This window comes from Convolutriloba macropyga, chromosome 10 (genome assembly GCF_964194025.1).
Source record: "Convolutriloba macropyga chromosome 10, txConMacr16.3, whole genome shotgun sequence".
Taxonomy (NCBI): domain Eukaryota; kingdom Metazoa; phylum Xenacoelomorpha; order Acoela; family Convolutidae; genus Convolutriloba; species Convolutriloba macropyga.
Genome location: NC_134477.1, coordinates 16,853,135 through 16,877,895, shown reverse-complemented (window position 1 = coordinate 16,877,895; position 24,761 = coordinate 16,853,135). Strand labels below are relative to the sequence as shown.

General features: G+C 35.5%; 2 protein-coding genes across 2 annotated transcripts in view; one reads left to right on the top strand and one right to left on the bottom strand.

Annotated features, from left to right (window-relative positions):
- The window catches only part of LOC142348772 (solute carrier family 35 member C2-like), a 42,245-nt gene extending 24,963 nt beyond the window's left edge, over positions 1-17,282 (bottom strand). The window contains exons 1-4 of the mRNA XM_075400268.1: positions 16,609-17,282; positions 11,464-11,666; positions 10,736-10,917; positions 4,657-4,757 (exon numbers count right to left, since the gene is read on the bottom strand). Of these exons, the coding sequence (XP_075256383.1) occupies positions 4,657-4,757; positions 10,736-10,917; positions 11,464-11,666; positions 16,609-17,224 (1,102 nt within the window). The 5' untranslated portion in view covers positions 17,225-17,282. The remainder of the gene's footprint in view (positions 1-4,656; positions 4,758-10,735; positions 10,918-11,463; positions 11,667-16,608) is intronic.
- LOC142348326 (guanine nucleotide-binding protein G(I)/G(S)/G(O) subunit gamma-12-like) overlaps positions 1-24,761 on the top strand; it is a 390,191-nt gene that overhangs the window by 311,817 nt on the left and 53,613 nt on the right. The window lies entirely within an intron of this gene.

Here is a 24,761-nt window from a genome sequence, read left to right as displayed (position 1 = left end):
CCAAAGAATAGTAGTAGTAGTAGTAAAAGACTTAAATTTATCATTAAGGATTTCTGACAGTACTGAAAAATCCTTATAGTAGGTAGCGGTAAAAAATGATTTAAAGGGAATAATATAAGATACGTTTAACATCTACAAACGGCACAGCGACATTTGATTAACCACGTACAGATTCTTGATATATCATATTTTTAATCACGTAGACTGACGAAGAAGTCCTTTAAGAGCGATTAAATAATTGCAGGGGAAAAATGTTTACATCACTAGAATCATTAAAATCGTTGACAAAAAGAGTTACTCTTTTAAATACTGATGTTTCAGTGACCGGTTTGCGTGGGCATTTAGAAACCAAGTGCTGTTTGTTCTCACTGCGTAGAGATCTGTTGTTCTTCATAAGACTAAAAAATTTTTCGAACGCAATTCAACTCTTTCCTGTAGCAATGGTAGCAAAACTTTCAGATCAATGTTTTGAAGCTGATGGGAATCGCGTCAGCACCCAACAATAAATCACTATAGCTCTTCTTAAAACATCAACTCAAACATTTTTCGTTAAACTTCTCCAGTAATCGCAAGTGAGTTTGACCGGCATGCCAGGCAGTAGAACCACAAATTCAGCTAATGACCTGATCATTAACATTGCTACAGTAATAACAGCCTTTGGTAGTCAATAAGGTATATAACCTTAGGTACGAAAAAAATGCTCAGAGACAACGATTTCAAAATCATCTTTACCAATAACAACATATTAAAAAGATGTTCACACGGCGTTTCCCTGAAAATATCCTTTGCATTATGTATGCATCAACTTTGCTGGATAGAAAGTAAAGACAAACCAACAAAAACAACAACAAGATATATGGTTATATTATGTTTTTAAAAACTGGTAGCGTTAAGGTGAAAAAAACACGAAAGATATTTGAAATTTAATACAATCATACCAATTAACGTTATGATTAATAACTAAACAGCCTCATCCCGGACAAAACAAAACGTCAGCTGCCAGCTGAGACCAAGGAAGAGATCAAAACCATTATTTTTCATTAGAAAGACCACTTGAAATTTAACAAATGAGAACGAGTGACAAGGCAACAAAAACTTAAATCAACTATGACAAGCTTTTGGCTACCAATTGCATGCAAAAATAAAGTTCATTTAAACTTCCAAATTTAGGCAATGAGAGTTGTAAGCAAAACCCAAAAAATTCAAAATTAGATGACAATTTACAAAGATTAGGTTTAAAAAACGAACTAGCAATTAGAAACATGAAAAAGGTTTGTGTACATCTCATTGTGATAAGACAACACAAAAACAAAACAGTACAGAACTGAACTAAAAACTTATGAAAATGAATTTGAAAAGTTTTTTAAACAATAAGCGATCAACTGCAATAAAAAATTCATTAGAAAACCAACGGCCCGTGTCATCAATTTGAAAAGTTGAAAGAAAACAAAATGAACAAAAAACGGCCACAACTCAAAACTCCCTAACAAATCATTAAAATAGAGTTATTAAGTCATAAAAAACCAAGCGCTATCATCTCGCGCCATTAAAAAGGACTTTATCACGCCCCTATTTCATTCCTCATAGCTACGTGATGATTTTACTTAATATTCACATAAATTGCTGTAAATTAGTTCATATTCAGATAGTTCTCAAGGCCATATTTAGTCCGTATTCCCATCTAGGCTTATAATCCCTAATGTTTATTAAAAACAACCGCAGATTGATAGATTACGGACAAACATATTACGTACCCAAGAGCCTCAGTATTTACCTTTTAAGTTCAGTGAAGATAAATTTGTATAATTGGTTAATAAAGTTAAGAGAAGTTTTGTACTTGGTGAAGTAATCATGCTGATGAAGTAGGTGCTAATACGGAAACTGTACTCAACTAACATCAAGAAACGTAAGAGCCGGAAATTGCCCAACTTCAAAACAGTAAATATTTGCGACAGACCAATACAGCCAGAGGTACAACCTAGCAGAATCTACGATCACAAGAACACCGGAGAACCAGCCTGACAATCAGTTGATAGTTTAATCCAGAAACTTTGATAAAACTTCTGAAACTTCTTATTCTTCTGAACTTATTAATTTGGATAAAATAATTAAAGATTGAACTGGAAAACTTTGTCCACATTCCCAAGTTATAGTAGACACTGATGGAACTTAACTATAGCAGTGAAAAACTATTAAAACGCAAGGCAACCAGTGGATATATCAGGCATCTGAACCGCTCAATTAAAAGCTTTTACTAGCTAAGTCTATTGAAATTATATCCGCTAAAATCGCACTATGAATCAACCATAATAAGTTCTTGCAAAATGGCGATAATTCTAGTTAATTACTCCTAATAATAACCCTCAAAACACTGAGATAATAACTCTAAAAGTTAGTGCGCAACAGTCTTGTTTTTGCTTATGTCTTATAAAAAATATGAAATCTCTCATTAATGATAAAATGGTGAGACAACAATAAAAAAATGCGCGTGCAGATCAAAAAGAATAAAAATCCGCGAAAAGAAAAGAACTATAATTTTACTCAAAAAACAGCATTGAAGTTTCAAAAACCATCAAATGTCCAAAGAAAAACCAATAAATGAAACTACGTATCACTAGATGCAATAATCGCAATTAATAGCATTCACCAAAAACAGCAAAAAATCAATGTCCACTTAAAAATTTCTCCAGAGAAACATGACAAATTATCAGAAAATTGAGCCAAAATTTTGCCGAAATAGTCAAGTTAAACAGTTTCGTAAGCGTCTTCGTAAGTTTTAAAACAACGCGAAATGTTTTGAAAAAGAAAAATGGCAGAATATCAGAGAAAGTGAAGACAGTGAAAATCATACCCGTTCACAAAAGTTATAGCCATAACAACTCCTCAAAAAATACAATATTTCAATTAAAATATTTCAAAAATACAATAGTTCTGCAATAAATATGTCGATCGGCAAAATATGACCAAAAAACCAGTTGAGCAAATCGTTCCTCCTCACTTAGTGGGTTGGAACAAGAAAAAAAACGAAACCATTAGATTGCAAAAGGTATCAATTGATGTTTTGGTGACAAAACCTAATGGTGGAATTTTCAAAAGGTATCATCACAACAGAATCAAATAAATTAAATTCTAGAATTTCTGTAATGATAAATTTCTGAAACTACTAAAGAATCCAACTCCAAAAAAATTTTGCAATTGGTCTTCTTAATCCACAATTAGTAATTCGATTTATCCAATTACTTGCAACTAAGGCTCTCTTTGATTTATGACTACGTTGTTACACGTTGTTAAGAGCTTGATTTATGACTACGTTGTAGTTACACTTCTTGGCAGGCTGTTAAGAGCATTTGTGGACAAACTTGACAAGTTCGAGTAAATTTACTGGAACAAATGCACACAATTTGCAAAGTTTTTTGACGTTTTGTACACAAATTTTAAGTGAAAGCTATTTTGTTTGCATTTCGTAGCTGGACAAAACTCTTTTTTAATGAGAGTATACATGCCCTAGTATTATTAGCAAAGAGAATTGAGATGCCAAAAAAGATCGAGAAGAAGGCATCTATAATTGAACTTAATGGGTTTATACCGTTTCTATTTTTGATTTTGTTTTTTGGTATCGATTCTGTTCATATTTATTTGACGAAGTTAAAATAGGCCCACTATAATAGCCGGCTGAGGAGATGAGGGCCTCTATTAATCATAACCGATTCGTTTCGGGCAAATTGCTCCCAAAATAGTACTTCGAGTAGTAAAAACTAAAGACAAATACTCCTTTCCAGTCGTAAGAACCTTAAGAAAACCAATACTCCTTTTGGAGTCGTATAAGAAAGGGCCGCTACAATTGCCCACTGAGAAGTTGACAGCTGCTATTAGCTAATATGCTAAAGATAAACGATTGATTATATCTAAACAAAACAAACAGAAGATCCGTAACACAAGGTATTAGATTGCAAAGAATTTCGGAGTAAAATTCCGAAATATTTTAGAATCAGTACTCAAACAGAAGCTTACAATTTTCTCCATGCAACTGAAATAAAAATCATAACTCCAACGCGTTTTCAAATGTTAGCAGTTTAATTTAAACGAACGGGATTTTTTCATCCGTTAATAAATCAGTACAGTTTACCTGCCCCAGTAATGGAGCGGCTGGGGCCGTAAGTCAGATTTTCAAAGGAAGTGACTTCAGCAGAGACAGATAACCTTGTTTCAATTTGAAAGAAACTTTATATTCTCCAAAATCGGGCACTGTAAATGCTAAGATCTGAAATTTTATAATCTGGCACTGCAGAGATCTGGCATTTTAGAATCTATAGGTGAGTGTTTCAACTTCGATAAAAATCTCCATCAACAATATCCATGAAATTTGACACAAAACCACGTACCCTTGTAAACGTAGCATATTAGTCTGTAGCGTTCTGAAGACTCGTTATTAATGGATTCACTCGCCGCACCCGTTTCATTTCAGTCCTTTAGTAATTTACAGGTGTACATTGCTGTTTTATCCGTTAACACAGCACGAGCAAAACAGTCCATTAACATTTTCAGTCAATGCAACTCTCGGTTAATATTATCCATCGGCTACAAAAGTTGATAGGTCTGCAAAGCGACCTCACTGGCTCAACAAAGTTTTAAAGAGACAAAAGTAGCATTCATTACCGTCATCAAATTCGTCTCCATTTCCACTCAGAAGTTGAATGTTTTCCCAGGAATGCTTCCTGCCGCTTCGGCCATTTCTCTGATTGTTTCCATTGTTTTTTCTAAAAGTAAAAAGCATAGGTTAATAGCTCTAGTTGTTCCGAAGATTTGGGATTATTGTGAGCTAATTCGACTTGAAGATAATTTGGCGACGAATTTGGAATTTGTCCATTGCCTCTACTTTTTTGAGAGGAGGTACCGTAAATGGCCCAAAAATCTGCATTAGGGCTGTTTTTAAAGCCAGTATCCATCCCTTCAAATCTATTCTAACCGCTTCCATTTATTTTATTGTTATCAAATCTCCTTCAGCAGGAAATTCACACAAAATCGAATTGAATGTTAGAACTTCTCTACCAAAGACTAGTTCACTGGCATCCATAGCTGGGGCAAATAGTCTATAAAAAGTAAAAGAATTTAATGTTCTCCAAATAAATATTTTGTCCATTTAGAAAGCTCACTATTGTAATTAGAAAATGTGAAGTTCGCACAAAATGAACCCAATTGAGCATATACTTCGTCCCCCACTAAAGTGGGAACAAAAACAATCTCGTGTCCCGATGAAGATTACAGCATAGAAACGCCTTACGATTTACCGAGGAGTACAGCACAGACTTCGGGATCGCCGCCGGTTTGTCGAAAAAATCCATTAGAAAAAGCCAAAATAATGGCCCCAGAATACCAAGCCAGAAAGTCGCCATGTTTTCCCAAAGCCTATACAAATGGCGAAGTCAATTTTGGTCAACCTTTGATGATGACGTGATAGCACAATCAGCTCAGAAGCTACAAAAAAATCATAAAACGAAAAGATTTAAGAAAACACTTTAAAATCCCAATGCATTGAAGACAAGAAAATAGTCAAAGGAAAAACATCAAATAGATTCTTCTGTCGAAATAGCTTGTTTGCCCTCGTTTTCAGACAAAAAAAATTAACTTTTGAATAAAATTAAAAATCAGGTTTTTTGATATACAATTTAAATTGATTTTGGGGCAAGTGGAAACAATAATTTATGGGTTTGTAATTTAAGTCAACGCACTTGCTGTATAAATGCGCCTTGAGACGAATGGGCCAATTCTGTAATCGACATAGAAGACTCCAAAAAATTTCGATAAAAATGTCTGAATAGCGTAAAAAAATTGGATACAGCGAAAAAGTATTTGATGAATTAAAATAGCATAACAATACAGGTCCTGAAAAACAGTACAAAGAAAAAAAACAGTACTAAGAGCTAAACATCGGCCTAGCGAAAAGAGCAGCTTCTGATGGTTAACTAATTTTTGTTATGAAAGAGTTTTCATCCTCATAAAGTCCAAACACGTCATCCTAAAATTTAATACCATAGTATTTTTTGACAGCTAACAACATTTTTGTACACAACCAATGCTTCAAGGTAAAAGACAAGGCATTTGTCAAAAATCGGCAAGTAATGTTTTAAAAATCAAAGTGAAAATCATTGAGACACGCAATAGGAAATTGGTATCATTGAAACGACAAAATATTCATCATTAGGCAAATATAAGTCCGCTTTCAAAGAAAACTATTAGGGGACAACGAAACAGAAGTAACAACAAAAGCAGGCAACGATCAAAAAGAAAAAAATTGTAAAGGTTTTCCGAGCTAGAGCCATTGAACAAAATTTAAATGGCTTGTATAATTAGAGAGCAAATGACACCTATGACGATGAAATAAGGCGACAGAGTAACATAATCTAAAAAAACAATCTAAATAATATAAATATATATAAAAATAATATATAATATAAATATATATATATATATATATATATATATATATATTATATATATTACGAAAAAGCTAATAACTTTTTTCAAAAGTGGTTTCGAAGACTATGACCCCTCGATTTAATTTTACATCAAAAAATTTCGTTAAAAAATTTCTTCTGAAAGATCCCATGACACATGCTACTAAAGAGACTTAAACAAACAGAAAATTACAAAAATGTAAAAACTCAATAAATCACATTTTCTACGAAAAGAAGAGGAGTCAAATCCTTAGATGACTTAGAGACAAACAATAATCCAAAAAATCTAATTTTCCGAAAATCAGGTTGCTTCACAGTCGTTCAAAACAAATAGATATTAAATAAAACGATCAAATAGTAAGAAAAAAGGAACCGCAGAGTCAAGGTTACCTTTCATTAAACATAACCGACTAACGTCGGGCGAATTGCTCTCAAACGACCGGCGAGCGGTTGGCTTCGTCAACAGCTAGCCACGGTTTAGTGTCCTCAGGGCTCTACCTCTTCATCCCGTTTCTGAATACGAAAGTCAAAAGAGTCAGACGAACAATCGGCCAAGCGAAAAATTGCTTTGGCTTGGCCGATTTGCTTTTGAGAGCAATTAATAATGATTTCCTAAAAGTGCCTGTTAGATCATTTGTGATAAAAAAAAAACATTTCAACTATAACTCATTGATAATGAGGATCAGAGATGGTGACAGTACGCCACAAAACAGCAGCTAAAGTGCGGAATCAACAAAGAGAGAGAGAGAGAGAGAGAGAGATAAAACGTAAACGAGAAAGAGAAGGAAAGGAAACCCAACTGAAAGAGAGGAGACATGAATATCTTCCATGATTGGATCCGACACTGCAACTTAACAAGTTCTCTAACCTTGTTAATAAATAAATCACATAGAAAAAAAACTCAAGAAAAAATTAAAAAAGTTTTGAACTCCGCAATAAAAAATCAAAACCATTTTTTTGTCTCGAAAGTTCTGTCAAGTAACCCATCTCCAAGACTTGAAAAGTTTCGTTGGCCAGTAATGGTCGTTAAAGTCAAAAAATATTGAAAACTTGAAAATAGGTTTTGAAGTATTAAAATATTACTAAAACTGGAGCCATAAAAAATGTTGATCACAATCCCATAAACTTTAAAAACTATGCAGCAGCTTATTATCAAACCTCTGAGGAGGTCCCAGGTCCTCTGTTGCCGGAAAAAATTCAAACATGAAAAAATTGCAAATAGTTTTTAAAATTGCTTAAATTCGTGATATTAAAATCTCCAAGAACATTCCATTTCATCTGTAAACTATGCAGTAACATATTATCAAACCCTAGAGGCAGTTCCGCGGCCCTTGAGGCTAGAGAAAACTAAAAAATGACAAAAAAAACTCGAAAATAGCAAGTTTTGAAAAAAATTGCCAAAACTTGATATCAAAAATTTGAAAAATAATCCAAGACAGACAAAATTTTTCCAATAACTGATTATCAAACTCTAACGGAGGCTTTTTTGACCCTTGAGGCTCAAAAAATCTGAATAATGACTGAATGTTTAAAAATTGGAAAAAAATGGCAAAAAATATCAAAAATATGCTAAAATTCTTGATGTGAAAATATTGCAAGACATTCCATTTAATCAAAAAACTATTCAGAAGCCTATTTTCAAACTCTAGAGGATTTTCCTTGGCTCTTAAGGCTGAAAAAATCTAAAAAAAAAACAAAAAATTTCAAAACTTGAAAAAAGGAAAGTTTTATAAAAAAGTTTGTGACATTAAAAAATTGAAAAACTACTCCCTTACCATAAAAAATTTGTCAGTAACTCATTATCAAACCCCATAGGACGTTTTCTGGCCCCTGGGTCTCGAAAGACCTTAATAAGAAAAACAATGTCAAAAAATTTTTTAAAAAAATGCACGTTTTGTCAAAAAAAAATACTAAAATTCGTGATGGTAAAATGTTGAAACCACTACATTACCACTATAAACTACGCAGTAACCTATTTTCAAAACCTAAAGGAGGTTCCTTGACACCTATGGCTGATAAAAATCAAAAATTTTCAAAAAGCTTGAAAGAAATGCAAAATAGTATAAATTTGCGTTTTTAGCAAGCGGTTGTTTGTCAGTAGCTAGCCACGGGAGGGGGAGGGGGGGGGGGGGGGGGGGGGTGAGGGGGTGCAACAGGGGCTGATTGAAGGGGGCAACACTGGGGTCGGGGGCAACAGCGCAGTGGGGGGTGGGGGCAATAGGGGGGTCAACAGTGGGGGTCTCTTCAGCCTCTAAGAACCGATCTTCACATCATAAGTATAAGTATGAGTCTCCAAAACAGTTTGAGCTGAAACAGAGCTGAAAGGCTCTAAGAGCACTTAATGCCCGCCTGGTTGCTACTACCTGGTTGCTACCTGTTTATCCCGTTTTTGAGGACGAAAAGTCAAAAGCGTCAGACGAAAAATCGGTCAAGCGAAAAATCGCATAAAAAAGACCGACAGGACTAATATAATTGCTACAAACTTCGTTTGAGAGCAATTAATAAGACTACGTGAAAGAACAACAACTACAAAAACTTTGTAAAACCAAAAACTCACTATTATTTGAACTAAAATTAGAGTCAGAGAGCCATCAAGACTCATTTAACAGTCAAGTTACAAAACAGCCAATTTTACAAAAAAGCTCAAAATACAAAAATTGCTGATATTTCATGAACAAAAATTGCGTCTAAGTCATAAACCAAATCAAAACAAGCATCAAATTTCAAAAAATTTCAAAAAAACACGCAGTAAAAAGAGGGAAAGAAAAAAGTCAAACTACCGAACGTTAAAAAATCGAAAACAACATTATGTTCATACAACCGTTTTTTATTCATACAAAGCGTGCTATTATACCCTTCGAAGCAGTATCACCGGAATCACAGCAAATTTTGGTAATTACAATTATTGACAGTAAGGTGGTTGAAATCGGCGTTTCAAAATTTCATATGATACCATCTTCATTTTACTTTGATGCTGTAAAACTTGGCAATTTGGTCTGCAAAAAAAACCACCACAAATCAATATTCCCCTTTCATAAGGTTGGAAAAACTATGACATGCCTAAAAGAGCATCATAAGCAGACTGTGGTTAAGAATAACTTAAACTAACGTCGGACAAATTGATGATCTCGAACGAAAGGCGGGGCGATTTAATTCAGAATTTTATCAAATTTTTTATGGGTGCAAAAAATAATCCGACATGGAGGCGTTCGAACCCGCGACCTCCGGCGTAATTTCTCTAAAGCATTAATCGCTCCGCTATCAGGATCTTAATATCTCATAGAAAAGAAAACTTTAATTCTAAAGACAGATGTAGTTACCATGCTGCCAATGGGAGTGTAGGGAAATGTACAATTTAAATAACGATGAGTTGGTGGAAAATGCATCAATTAAGGTATTAACTGTATTAAAGGTGGGTAACATTAACTGAATTTGAATTCTCTCCATTATAGGCACCCATACCATAGGCTACGAGAAATTTCAAATTTCTGAAATGGTCCCTGATTTCTTCCAGAGTTTGAAATTTAAGATTAATACTAATTGGATTCGTTAGCTGGGGGCGATAAAACAATTCTGAAGGTAATGTGATTTGTATGTGATGAATTCTGTCCGAATTTTGTTTGGATGAATTTTGTCCGTCTGGTTTTTGATACTGCAGTGTAGGAACTAATTTTAAAATTGAGCTCTGTTTGACAAAACTTTGTGCGAGTGAGTGATTTCTTTAAGTTCTCAAAAGGTGTTCAAATGGCTGTATTACAATCGCTTTTCTTTTCTTACACTCGCTTTTATTTCAGCAACAGACTTAATTTCTCAACGAGAGAAATTTAAGTAACGCAAAAATCAAGACGTCAAGCGTGCGTGAAAAAGTCTCAAGAAGTGAAATCAAAAGAGTGCTCTAGAACAAAAAGGTCAAGCATGAAAAAGACGCACGTTTACAATAATTGCACAAAACTTCGTTCGAGATCAATTTACAAAAAATCAAACGCTAATTATCATCATCATTTTGTTGTTTCAACACTCCTCGTATTTAAGAGTGTTCCTCCATTCAGCAATTATGGTTCGTTCGTCGCGCACGAGAATGCCGATTCAAATAGTTCCCTACATCACCTCAAGAAGTCCCGTGAAAATGTCAAATAGATCACAAAAAGTATCGACAGCATCGCATGCTTCAAACCCTCAATTCTGACTTCCTAGAACTGAAGCAACGTGGTCCTTTTATATTGCTCGAGCAATATTTCTATTTTAAATTCCAAATTCTGACGTGAGAACAAAATACCTACCCCTGTGAGTAGGACCCAGTTGGGCTACTGCCTTCGTTGTCAAATCTATTCTTTGCATAGATGGCTTTGAATACAATGTGACACATGATTCCAAGCAGACACAGACCAGCACCAACCAAATTCATTAAGCTCATTTCATCATTGTTGATCTCGGCTGCCAGGAACATCGTCAGAAGTTCCTTTTAAGGAAAGGGCAATCAGAACAAATTTCTACTATCCTATTAAAAAATCATTTTCAAACCAGAAGCCTAATCTCTCAAGTTAACTTCGAATTCTAAGCTGTTTTTTATTAGACTTACCACGTCAATAAGAACTGCTGCTCAATATGATCTACTTCTGATTGTTAAGCAACAAGCCATAAACAACTTTCAAAAATTTTGAGGCCTTGGTTTATAAATAATTTAGAAATCATCTATTTTTTTTAATGGAGCAAGGAATGCTTGATCTTTCTCAATCATAACTGACGTTTCGATTTTTATATGTACATACAAAGCCTTAAACTTCCGCCGCAAAATAAGGCCTTCAAATTTTGAGCATTGCCAACTTCCTTTTGTTTCCCTTTCCAAGAATGACAAAGCTATTCCTTTCCCTTTTCAAGAAACCTAGGTCTCAATCCAGACCGCATAATCTGAGCTTGGCCATTCATAGTCACAAATCCAAACATTATTCAACGTTTCATGATAGGATCACTAATAAACATTATATTAAAAACTATATTTCCTTTCCTTAAATATCCCCCCAATGCTGAGCGTGAGTGAAGATGTGTAATGGACAAATGTGTACTCGGATATCGTCAACAGGAACGCCAACACTGCGCCCAAGGCTACTTTTCCAGTTGTAGATTCCAGAGTCAGATAGGATTCGAATCGGAATACTTCAGAAGATAGACTAGCTGGAATGCCCTCTATTAGGAAAGCCGGAAGCAACAATCCTGTAAACATAAAATTTCGTCACAAAACGGCCATTGCAACGCATAATACATTTTCATTGAGGTTCAATTGAAACAATGATCAAGCCAAAAAAATTTTTCTTTCGTATGCTTTAGTGGTGCCATCTTGATTAATTAAAACCATTATTAAAGCCAGCACCATTGACAAGAAATTCAGAGCTCTAACTTTTGAAAACAAAATGAACTAATTTGATTCTCTGTGCTCAGATGATTAATTCGTAAAAACTGATGAGTCATGAAACAATTCACGTATCGAAAATAATTCAAGCAAAGGATAATTAGCCACCAGATTATTCGTTCAACCTCCATCAGGAAAGCAAATGATTGAAAAATCTAACACGATAAAATTCATTTTTCGTGCTTCGTAAAGTTGATGACAAATAGTGACTTTTGTCTCTTAATGTCATGTTGCAACTTCCGTTTGCAAGCTTTATATTTAGTTTCTATTCCTCCACTCGCCTGCCTGATTAATTTCGTTCAATAATGCGTCCTTAACTCTTCCTCGTTCATATATATCAAGAGTAGTAGACTAGTAGATAAGTATTCTTAGTTCATTCCTCGCGGTTGTAAGTTTTCTAGATTAGTCAGTTCTTGATTGATGTTGCAGTATCCAGTCATCATATATTGCGCAATGTACATCTGCTCTCCTCTGCGTAGCACTTCATCAAAAAATTCCAAGTTAATTTTGTCTGGTACACAAATTTTCTCCGTGCTGTGAATGGACATCGATCATTAAGTTGTGCAGTTTCAGTAACACGGAAATTTTGATTTGTCGTTAATAATCGACCACTTGTATGCAGCTCAGAAAGCATAACATTTTTCGACGAAAAGACAAAAATAAATTAAAAAGGCTGAACTAAACAATTGACAAAAACTTCGAAAACAAATATTCCCCAATTCAAAAGAAACATCAGCTATAAACTGAAACCTTGAAAAGATTAAATTACGACTTCTTAGAATAACTCTGAGACCTGTACTTATTGCGACCAAGACAGCAAAACATAGCTGGGACACTGTCAGAAAATAACTGCCATAGCTCCGTATAACTGTAGCCTCAAAAAGACTGAAAAAAAAGCTCGCAGACATTTCAATTTTTTACATAATCCTGAGATGTTTTATTATTACTTAAGGACATTGTAAAGCGTATGTAATATTTTTTACTAACTGTCCAGTAATAACCTTCATTTAGAGTAGCATATGGTGATTTGTTTGATCTTAGCTCCTTGAGTAAAAGTAACTATTTTGAGAGTGAGGTAAAGCACATGTGAATGAAAACTTAATGACGCAAATAAACTAAAACTCGCTCCCATAAGAGTGAAAATGAAGTCACAAACAATTCAGTCGAAAATGCATGAATCAATTAATAAAAAGTAGATCAGAAAAAAACGTGTGGTCACGTTGTAACAAAAATATTGGTAACGAATATATAGAAAAAGGCCAATAATAATTCCACTCAGCTACCACAAATATTAGAAATACAAAACAGATACAACTTAATAAAATAATAGTTTAGAAAAATAGTTTCAAACTTAAAAATCCATTAGCTATTTACTGCTATAAAAGAAAACCTGTAAAACGTGTCATAAAGGGGACTAACTGATACTATTAAATTAAAAACAAAACAATAATTTAAAAATTTAAGTTAACAACTAACAAAATAAAATATGCTCAACAATTTCTCATGAGGAATCCAATGACAGCTATTAAAAATGAGTCTAAATAAAAAACTGCCAGGAAAACCGAGGAAAAATTAATGACTAAAACACAAGCGAAGTTAAACAGATAAAAAAACTATCAACTGGAAACATTAAATAGGCATAGCATTAAGTTATGCCTACCTGGAAAACGAGAGGAATTTTTCATTAATGGCAAAAATTGACAAGCGAAACTACAAAATAAACTAATTTTCATTGAACAAATCATTAACTATCGGCTGAACATTCAATAGGCTCATTTATGTCTTCTTACTTCTTATATAAGCAATGCAACCTTTCATTAATAGACTAAATTAAAATCCTACATATGAGAAATTATGCAACAAAAAGGACGACGAGAAAAACGTGACTATAAAAAAAGAGCATTAATCACTTCATTCGAATTTAACGTTTACTTAACAGCTCATTACAAAAATCTTGAATACGAAATCGAAAACCTAGCCAACAGGATTCCGAAAGCAACTCGAAGCATCAAAACATCCTGAATAAAACAGCAACACCATTCATCATTCGGTAAAAGGACAAAACAAAACAACAAAAAATTCAAATATAGAACGGGCAAAACTTAAAATGAGAAAAAACTGTCATTGAAGCCAATAATAAAAAAGCACTCTGCTTCGCCAAAGCCAACGAAAATTTGTAGCCTAATATGTTACTGTTGAAAAGAGAAAAATTTGAGCAATTACATCATTGAAAGAGGAAAAAAATCAACAAGTTTATTGCTCTGAAAAAACTATGCAATATCAACTGGAGACTAAAAATATTTCCACAAAATTTAACTAAAAGAATATATCAGATAATTGGAAGAAAAAACGGTTCAAAACTAGTTAGCTATATTCACCATTCTGTCGAAAACAACTCACAGTCAAAAAGTTAACAATGAACATCACTTAACAGAGCGCATGAACTTCCCTTGCTAAGCAAAAATTAGTTCACAGCAATTTTACTGGCTTTCGCTTTTGAGTCGCCTGAACACATGGGGCTTCTGAACATAAAAAAAACCGGTAGAACATAACCGAGTAAGTAGGGAGAATAGCTCTTAAACGACTGGCGAGCGGTTGGTTTCGTTAGTGGCCAGCTGAGGCTTAGGGAGGCTGACTTTATCTTTATTCAGAGAGTCAGCATGGGGATTGGAGAGAAGGTGGATTGTGAGCACGCGGGATTAAATGGAGGTGGGAGGGTTAAGCGATTGGGGGTTAAGTGGGAGGGTGTCAAACTCTAAGAACTGCCTTTCAAACTATGAATTATTATCATTATCATTATTACTATTATTATATCCACAAAAGAGAGGGACAGCTCCAGCTAGATAGATAGTACAAAGGAAACATTCTAGTTTAAGTTATGAAAGTTTATTTGATTGATGAACGTCATTTTTTTTAGAAAGAATGGATGGTATGGGATGAATGTTATGGAACACAAATGTTCAATATTGAAAAAAAAACTGAAGTATCTCCACATCAAGATTAAGATTCAATTTTTCTCTCAATAGTCCGACAAGTTGAGAGAATTTCACATTTGAATCAATGATGTTTGCTCTGTATGTAGCTCAATAAAAAAAACCATTTGACCATTAAAACTCCTTTTTGATTTCAGGCAACACAAACCGATAACTAGACCGTCGTTGCACAATATTAATATGCTCGCTTATGTTGAATGCATAACAATTGTTAAATAATTTAACAATTGAATAATAATAGCTGCGAGATTGCCAGAAAATAACCGCAATAGCTTCGTAGACCCGCAGTCTCAAAAAAACAGTAAGACGGACCCAAAAAATTCGTCTTTTCATTGAAGGCTCTTCTGTCATATTTTGATTTAAAATCTGTATAAGTTTTTGCTGCCTCTATTAGCTGCTCTCAAAGAACCTTTATTTAGAGTGACACATACCTATTTGACCTTATCTCTTTGAACTAAAGTAAATAAAAGTCAATTTCAAAGTGAGGGAGTCATTTTTGAGAGTGAGGTAAGTCAAGTATGGCCAAAAAATTGATCACGCGAATGAAAACTCGCTCCACTAAGAGCGAAAAACGACGCACTTCAGTTTAAATTGCATGAACGAATGAACAAAAAGCAGATTTGAAGTGGATGTGACGCCATATGGTCGTAATAAAAGTCGCGACGATGAAATAAAAAACCAAAAGAAGGCCAATAATAGCCCCAGATATTGTTGTGTGGCTATTAATACCGAGAAAAAATCTGAGCAGAATGTACTGGTTTAGAGTTAATAAGTTTAAGGATCATAGTCGTTCGCATTAATTAAGATTCGGTAGGATGCATTTCGAAATTTTTTCCTAAATTTTTCTAAGAGTCGCATGTCAGACTTCGAAGGCATATAGCAGTTAGATCCATATGCTAAGATTGGCGTACTCTTATAGAAATTTAGTAGCGTAGTAACCGCCAGGAGATTTAATGTTTCTTTTAATGTGGTGTCTTTTAACTTATTAGCTTTACCAGTCCGCAATTCTACATGTTGCTTCCAGGTGAGGCTGTCATTCATAGTGATTCCACGATTCTGCACAGATCTCAATTGTTCTAGCGCCCATTAACCCGAGATTGGAGTTAGTCTCGACTTGATGTTAAAAATTATGTATTGTCATTTCCATGAATTGAAGCTAATCTTATTTTCGTATCTCTAAACGTAAACAGTTTCGGTGAATCGTATACTCAGATCAGAGACTAGAGAGCCGTAAGGCATCTAAGAGAACTTAATGCCCTCAGAAGAAACGTATAGTAGTATGAAAGACCTGTAGGACTAATATTGCTTCAAATTTCGTCAGTTAAAAACCAATATTTCCTCGAGTTGTCAAACCGAGAGGAGTTAATTCGCAGCCTTTAAAAAAGACAGTGCCCCAATGCGAATCAAATCACCTGGATTTTAAAAAGACGGCCAATAATAGCTACAATATCGCAGCTATTAATAACTCCTGGAAGAAATTTTAATGCTTCCGGTCAATCTTTAAAGCTTTGCTTTTCATTTGAAATCCATATTGTTATAAGTAAGCATAACAGTCATTTGCGTGTTTCTAGGGGCATTGCTTTCCTAGTTCAGAAAAAGGTTTGCATCGATTGACGACGTATCGAAAGATGCAACAAGTAAAATCTTCTAATAATATTTCCCCGATTTGACCGACCTACTACCTTTTCAGATTGAGTTTTCTTTTAACCGACAATAAAAATTTATTCTTTTCAAGTAAACTAAACATGCGTACCTAAAGCCATGACTGGAGCCATGTGATATGTTGTATCAATTGGATTTTTCAAACCAATTTCTTCTCGTTGAGTTATCATCTGCAACAGAACCCATCTAAGTCCACTGAGAAAAGAAGCACTCATTACCAGGATGAACCCTCCTAAGTTGAACTGCGTTGATTTATATGTAAACAAGAATAATCCCCCACTCACTAATATTACCACTAATAAAGTTGTTACGCGTGGACTTTCAAGCCTCAGTAAGACAGCGAAAATCAGAACAAAAACTACACATGTTGTCTTCGACATGACGTAAAGCGACACAGTAATAAACATCAATGACATGTTACTTAATCCAATATCTAAAGCAGCAGCTATTCCAGCTGGATAAACTCTTTTCATATAAAGCGTCCAATTTAGCACAACCGGTTGATTAGAACTGCAGCAACAGGGTGACATTATCGTTCTAAGCACAGCTGCACCAAGAAATTGCGTTAGGAAATGGATAAAAGTTACAGTGAGTGGGAAATGGAAGTTCTGGAACAACCATTTGTTATAGAACGTCAATGAAATAGAACAAGTGAAGAAAAATGAGCCCAAGAATACAACTTTTACTATATAAATAGCAAAAGACATCTTTTTAAATATGATATTAATCAAGTACCATTGAATCTGAAAAGCAGCAGAACAAGATTTGCCGAAGTCTCCTTGAGGATCCAAATTATTTTTTGTCACTTAGAATACATTACACGAAACACTTCGCAAAATTGACGCATAACAGTTTACATAAAGACAAGCCAAAAATAAATTTAAAAACGCTTCGCAACTCAAAAAGATTGCTAGTCTTCTAAATAAAACATAAACCAACACATGTCGAAAGAATTGCTCTTGAAAAACAGGCAATTTAATTCAGGGACTGCAGCCAAGATAAATTTGTCGTTAAGGATGAGCAAAAATAGTTTACCACGCCGGGATTCGAACCATTGACCTCCCGCTCCCTGACCAGAAGCACGGCCCTCTCGGCTATCATGCCCTTCTTGTTGTGCTGCAAACAATTTCATTTTAGCAACAAGCTTTACTTCAGAGTGAGAGCATTAGAGATCCCTCAAAAATAAAGAATGAAAGCGTGAAAAAGTCACTTGAGAAGTCAAAGAATGTTCTAGAAGAAAAGCGCAAAATGGTCAAGCGAAAAATTTGCATAAAAAGACCAACACATTTACAATAAATGCTATGAACTTTATTCAAGAGCAATTAAAAAGGATAAATTAAAACTGTTGTTGATTTGCTGAACGCAGGGAGATGCTCCCGGTCATCGGATTTAAAATATAGACAATTGCTTCTGCACACTGAACAATCGCACCCAACTGCCAAGCTCCGATATTGTTCTCTGATTTAAAAAAGGATTGTCAATTTAAAACTTACGAACGTTTTCGAACTCTGAGTTCATCGTCAGGTTATAAACAATACAAAATGCTATAATGAAAAGCCAGAAAATAAAATGCAAATCACTAAAATTAATCATTCAAGGAAAATTAAAACGAATTTTTACATATCTACAATCGTATCTACAAAACATTTACGTCTGAGTAAAAATACAATTTCGATTTTATGTAGCAGATGCACATCGACATGTTTTTTTATTAAACTACCTGCATATATTGCTTTAAACTTACTTCAGTTTTGTTCAATTGTAAAGTTGAAATTTTCGTTTCTTAACGTGTCTTTCAAGTTGGATTTTCATCCCCAAACTAAGCTTTCAGTGTCAATTCTCGTGTTCGGTATTCAACGCGAGTGTTGATGGCTGGTTTCAATGTTCTTAAATAGAGCGCCTCTAGTGTCATCAACTTAGATTGGTTGCTGCATTGATCTAATATCTTCCACTGGAAAGCTGTTTAATCACCGTTGCATTCGATTGCATGTACTCCCATCGATGAGTCCGCCTTGGCATGCTCTGCAACCCTTGTGGTAATATGTCGGCATGTCTGCTCTACATAGATGGATTTACATCCATTACAAGTGAGTTCATAAACCACGTGGGATTTGACATCCTTATCAAAGCTAGACTTGAGGCTAGGTAAACAGCTCTTAAGTTTCCGAGTGGTGAAAATCGTCTGTACATGATGAATTTTGTTCAACTTCTTTACAAATTCATTAGATGTTGCCTCTGTACTGTAATACCAATTGTTGTTTCAGTATTTCCCTATTGTTTTACGGCTACACCCGCGTTATATCTGTCCTTTTCTTTGTTCTTTCATTCGCAGCTGGTTAATTGTATCCTTGACGATATTCCCTACCCAATGCCTAGGATATTGATTAATTTCCCAAATTTTTTTCATTTTTTGTCAATGCTTCATGGAATGCTTCCCAATTGCTGGTGGCTCGGAACAGGCGGTGTATTGTTCCCTGTATTATGCTTTTCTTATGTTGTAGGGGTGCACAGCTACGATAGTTCAGAATTGTTCCACTATCTGATGGTTTTTGATACCATGTGCAAAAAATGTTACCCTCTGGTTGTACGTTAATTGACATGTCCAAAAATGGCAAACTGTTTTTGTCATCTGTTGTTTTTAATGTAAATTAGAGATTTGGATGGAGGTTATTGACCGCATCTAACAGCTCTTTTGTGTCACCTCTAACTGTTCTCACAATATCGTCGACATATCTTAGAAAACCTTTTATGTCAGTCTGATCATTTTCACGACAGAATGAGCACATCCAGAACTGGTTTTCCATGCTATCATATTCTGTGTTACTGATTTGCTGAAATTTTGCGTGGAACCATCTATTACAAACTTCAAACTCAACACACCTGGCACGTTCTGTCACACGGTGTTCGCAATTGCGACAAGTGCTAGATTGTGTGTTGGTTTTACATTTAGGTGTCTGTAATTTCAGTTGTGGCCCCCATGATTTCATCCAAAGGTTTGCCAAAATCACCGCCAAGGAAACATCCATTGCCAACCCGTTCTTCTGACAGTACCAACTTTCATTGCATTTGAAATGGACGTTGGTGACGGCTAATTCAAGCAGACGTTTCATTGTTGTTCTAGGTATGTCTGGCTTATCGTCCCTAGCATAAAGCGATCGCAGGGCACTGTTAATGGCTTCCTTTACAGAAACGCTGGTGTATAAACTTTTTACATCTAATGATAGGATTTGTTCGTCTTTTTCAAGTTTTATTTGCTCCAGAGTCTTTCGTGCGTCATTGGTGTTAGTTTCTATGTTTGCTCCTTCAATCTTTTGGAAAAAGGGTGTTAGAAACTTGTCAAGTTTATGATAACAATTTCCCAGGATAGAGAACAGGTCTGAGGGGTTTCCTTTTTGTGTACTTTAGCTAATCCATACAACCTTGCCGGTTGCGCTCCAGTGGACCTTAAAGCTTCGTGAACCTTAACCGGTATCTTCCCTTTTTTTCCTCATATCCAAAAGTTCTTTGCTTAGTTCTTTTTCATTTTTCATTACGATATCACAACTCTTTTCAAGTTTTCTGAACTGTTCGCAATCTAAAACTTTTTCCAGTTTTTCTGCGTACGTGCTCTTTTTCATAACATAAAACCCTACACCTTTATCAAAAGGAACAGCAATCAGGGCGCTGTCACGCAGATATTTTTGCACTTTTGCTAAGGTTCTATCTAAAGGTGTTTCTCTGAAGTTTTTTGAGTACAATTTTACTGCCGCTTCAATTTCGAACAGTTTTTCACCTGGTTCATTGCTCTCACGCAGATTTCTCATCAAACTGTCTATGTCCACCAAGAAATGCAACTCTTAAACTTGTCCCTTATTGGATGCTTTGGGCCAAAAGCGAGCAAGAACCTGACGAATCCCGGCAAAATGATATTATCTAGAACCACTACAGTCTTCTCATTAGATGCTCTTAGCGGCTTGTCTTGCCTTTCAGAAAGTTTGGCAAGTTTTCCCTGCAGTCTTCGTTCAGATTTAACTACATGGTTGCGAACTCGGTTGCGCAAAACAAAAATTACGGAGGGCAATAGGTGGTTATCTAAATCCAAGTATGGTTTCCCACAGTCTCTGTTTTGCAAAATTTTTCTCAGCCAACATCTTGGCAGTTTAAGCATAGCTGAAGGTTGAGCGGTGAGCGAACACCAAGAGATGCTATCACTAACCACTGAGCATTCGCTTTTTCTTTGCCTCCCGTTGATTTTTGCACAGTTTCCTTTTTCCCTTGTTCTTTTTCAGCAGTTTCCGTAGATTAGATTGATATTTCAACCCTAACCCCAGTGATCTAAGCTCAATGTCGGGGTCCTGATGTAGTTGGAAGTATCTGCTGATAATGTTGGTGTTCTTTTGCTTTCGTCTTGACACCAAATGCTTCGTTGACTGGATCACTTTGACAGTAAACTATCGCCTTGATTCTATCCGAATGACGTTGTAAAAAGGCAATCAACTCCTCTACATCACACGGCCTGTTGTCGTTTGTTCGTTTGTGAGGGGTGATGGAGTTGTTCAAGTTGTCGTGCCAATTCACGAAATCACTGCCGTCTGTCAGGTGACCCTTGCCCAGGCGTTTCTTATGTTCTTTTCGGCGTTTTTGGAATTTGGATTGAACGAAAGACCCGGAATGGCGGTCACGGTCGGGAGTAACAGTTTTGGATGTTTGCTGTTTTTAGGCTTTAATGCATGGAAAAGCGAACTTGCCGCCAGAATATGCACCATTCTTCAATATGTAATTGTTCCATGTTGATCTAGCTAAAATGACATAGAAAACTCAACTTGCCCCTTTCCTGGGCTTCGGCTTGTTGAATTGACATATTTGATCAAGATTTAAAAAAAGGATTGTCAATTTAAAACTTTCTTACGAACGTTTTCGAACTCTGAGTTCATCGTCAGGTTTTCGAACTCTGAGTTCATCGTCAGGTTCTCTGAGATATTTGGAAAAACTTCCACATCAATTCTACAATTCTTCATTTTAACCCCGCTCTTTTGCAGAAATCAATATATCAATTTTGTTCAGAATTCTACAAGTTCTGAAAACAAATTCAGTTCGCGCCTTTTCTGTTCTTGTTTTATTCAAGTTCGAGATATTCATGTGTCCGTTTATCTCCATTTTCCTTACTGGCAGCTTAATCAATTCATTCTCTGTCATCAGTTTTGAAAAATAAGAGGTCATTTAGATGGATAAACACTGGCGACCGTAATTTGTTTTAAAATTTCAATTGTTCGCTCTAGTCTTTTATGACAGTTGTCCATCTTACTGCATTCTTTTGACATTTCTTTATCAAAACTATCTCGGATCGATTTACTGCTATATAAATGAAGCCGTATGGCAAGACAGACAGTATGAAAGACTTGTTGAGATCCAGCTTGACACAAATCTTACAGCACACGAGTCCACTCAAAGGATGCAAAACTTTTTGGCCGCTTTCATTTTCTCTTCTGTATAAAACTTCCAGTTTAGGTCTGCAGATACGAAAATTTCCCAGAAGGATTTAAGAGATAAAAGCATCGGCAAAAAACGAACAGGTCAGCAAAAGCGAGAACATCAGGCAAATCAATTAAAAGATGCAAACGAAATCGCACCACGCAGTTAGCCTTGCAAACCATTTTTTACACATCGTACCGTTGAACTAAAATTGTCAAAGCAAACTAATTGTTTACTTTGATTTCAACAATCTAGAATTTTAAGCATGCAGGCAGCTACCCCGATGAATGCAAGCTTCTTTGCAAGATCAAAATTAGGTACATTGTCAAAAGCCTTTGAGAAATCTGTGTGTTAGCTACTATTTCGGTGTTAGCATCAATGCCTAGCGTGAGATAGCCCTTCCCCTAAAACGGAAGTCTGTCAAAGTCAACTCTCATGTATACGTACGAAATTTGACAGTAAGAAGCATCAGAAACATAACAAATATTTCAATAATAACAATCGACTAATGTCGAGCGAACTGCTATCAACCGATTGGTGGCAGCTGGTGGGGACTAAAAGACGGTAGCTCTGGGGGAGCGGAGTGAAATTTTACAATAAAATGAAAGTTTTGTCTATATTTAACCAAATGAAAGAAACTGTTGCTTTTTTTAGAGCTTCCGAGAATGCTTATAATTCCATTTTATATGGAATTTTACCTATAAAAATTGAGTTTTATGGATTTTCGCAAGAAACAAAAAAAATGCAACCTTCTATTTTGATTAACGTCAGACAAAATTCAAAAATTAATTGCTAGTTTTTTATTAGGAAGATGTAAATCACGATGTGCCACAGGAAACTGTTTTAGGACATATATCTTTACTAATATGTGAATGGTTTTTCAACTAACATATTCACAAGGGGGAAAGTTATTCAGTTCGCTGATGGCAAAATATGTTCTTTGTGGGCGGGAAAGAAGATCACTTCCACAAGTGAAAGAAATCTTGCAGAAACAGAAAAACATGTAGACATGGACAAACTTACTTTTGAAAGAAAATCGAAATCAATTTTGTCAAACATTTCCAATTTGTAATCTCTTATAAAAGAACAAAGTTATAACAAAACAAAACTGTTGCAGATGCCTTGTAACAGGAACCCTATGACAGGAACCCTAATAGGGTTGCAATATGACAGGAACCCTAATTTTGATGATCAGCTGAATAAAACGTTTGGGAGACGCACCATGCTAAACGATCAGGAAAACTAAACATAACCATCTGTCGGGCGAATTGCTATCAAACGATCGGCGAATGGTTCGGTCCGTCAGTTTAGTGATGCCAGCTTTAGCTCTATTGAGGGAGAATGGGGTGAGCGCAGCGGGGTTGAGGTTTGCAACTGCGGGGGGGGGGATGGGGGCAACAGTAGGGTGCGAGCAACGGTGGGAGGGGGATCTTTAGCTACACGAGACTCTCACGACCTGAAGTGTGCAGGGGTGGGGACGATCGTCAAAAGACCTCTAAAAACCACCTTCAAACCATATGTATAAGTCTCCAAAACTGTTTCTGTTAATCCCATATTTGGAGACCATTGAACTGAAAGGCTCTAAGAGCACATATTGACCCCGTGCTCTAACTGTTTATCCCACTTTTGAGGACGAAAAGTCAAATGTGTCAAAAAAAAATGGTTAATCTAGGAATCGCAGACAAAAAGATCAACAGAACTAATATAATTGCAACAAACTTTGTTTGAGGGCAATAATAAATAAGACATCAATCGCCGATGAAAACGCGCGTTTTTTAGATCATTTTCCAATCACTTTCGAACTCACCTGATTCAGAAAAATTTTCGGAAATACATTTAACAAATAGCTGCAAGTCATTAAATGACAGATTAACTGTTGCGTTGAGAACTTTTGTCTACGCAAAAATTATGACAGAGCAAAAGACCTGAGAATACAGACAAAAATAATTCCAGCTGACCTAATAATAACAAAAGTGTCACTTGTCGCATTTCAATATTAGACACTAAACCTTGAAAAGTTTCAAGGGTATCTGACACTTCAGCAGAACATTTTTATTGCTTTTGAATAGATAAAAAAGGCAGCTCAAATCTAGACAGAGAAAGAAAATCAAGCTACAAAGGTTGTACAGACATGGAAAAGCCGCATATGGGCCAATTAAAGTTCTACAAAAGGCAAGTGGGTTATCCAAAAATATAGTTGCCTTTTTTCTGCACAGTAAAAATTCTTATACAAAGTATCGTCATGCAACACGACAATCGTCAAAAGACCTCTAAAAACCACCTTCAAACCATATGTATAAGTCTGCAAAAATGTTTCTGTTAATCCCATATTTGGAGACCATTGAACTGAAAGGCTCTAAGAGCACATATTGACCCCGTGCTCTAACTGTTTATCCCGCTTTTGAGGACGAAAAGTCGAAAGTATCAAAAAAAATGGTTAATCGAAGAATCGCAGACAAAAAGATTAACAGAACTAATATAATTGCAACAAACTTTTTTTGAGGGCAAAAATAAATAAGACATCAATCTCCGATGAAAACGCGCGTTTTTTTATTGATCAATTTCCAATCACTTTCAAACTCACCTGATTCAGAAAAATTTCCGGAAATACATTTAACAGATAGCTGCAAGTCATTAAATGACAGATTAACTGTTGCGTTGAGAACTTTGTCGACGCAAAAATTATGATAGAGCAAAAGACCTGAGAATACAGACAAAAATCATTTCAGCTGACCTAATTATAACAAAAGTGTCACTTGTCGCATTTCAATATTAGACACTAAACCTTGAAAA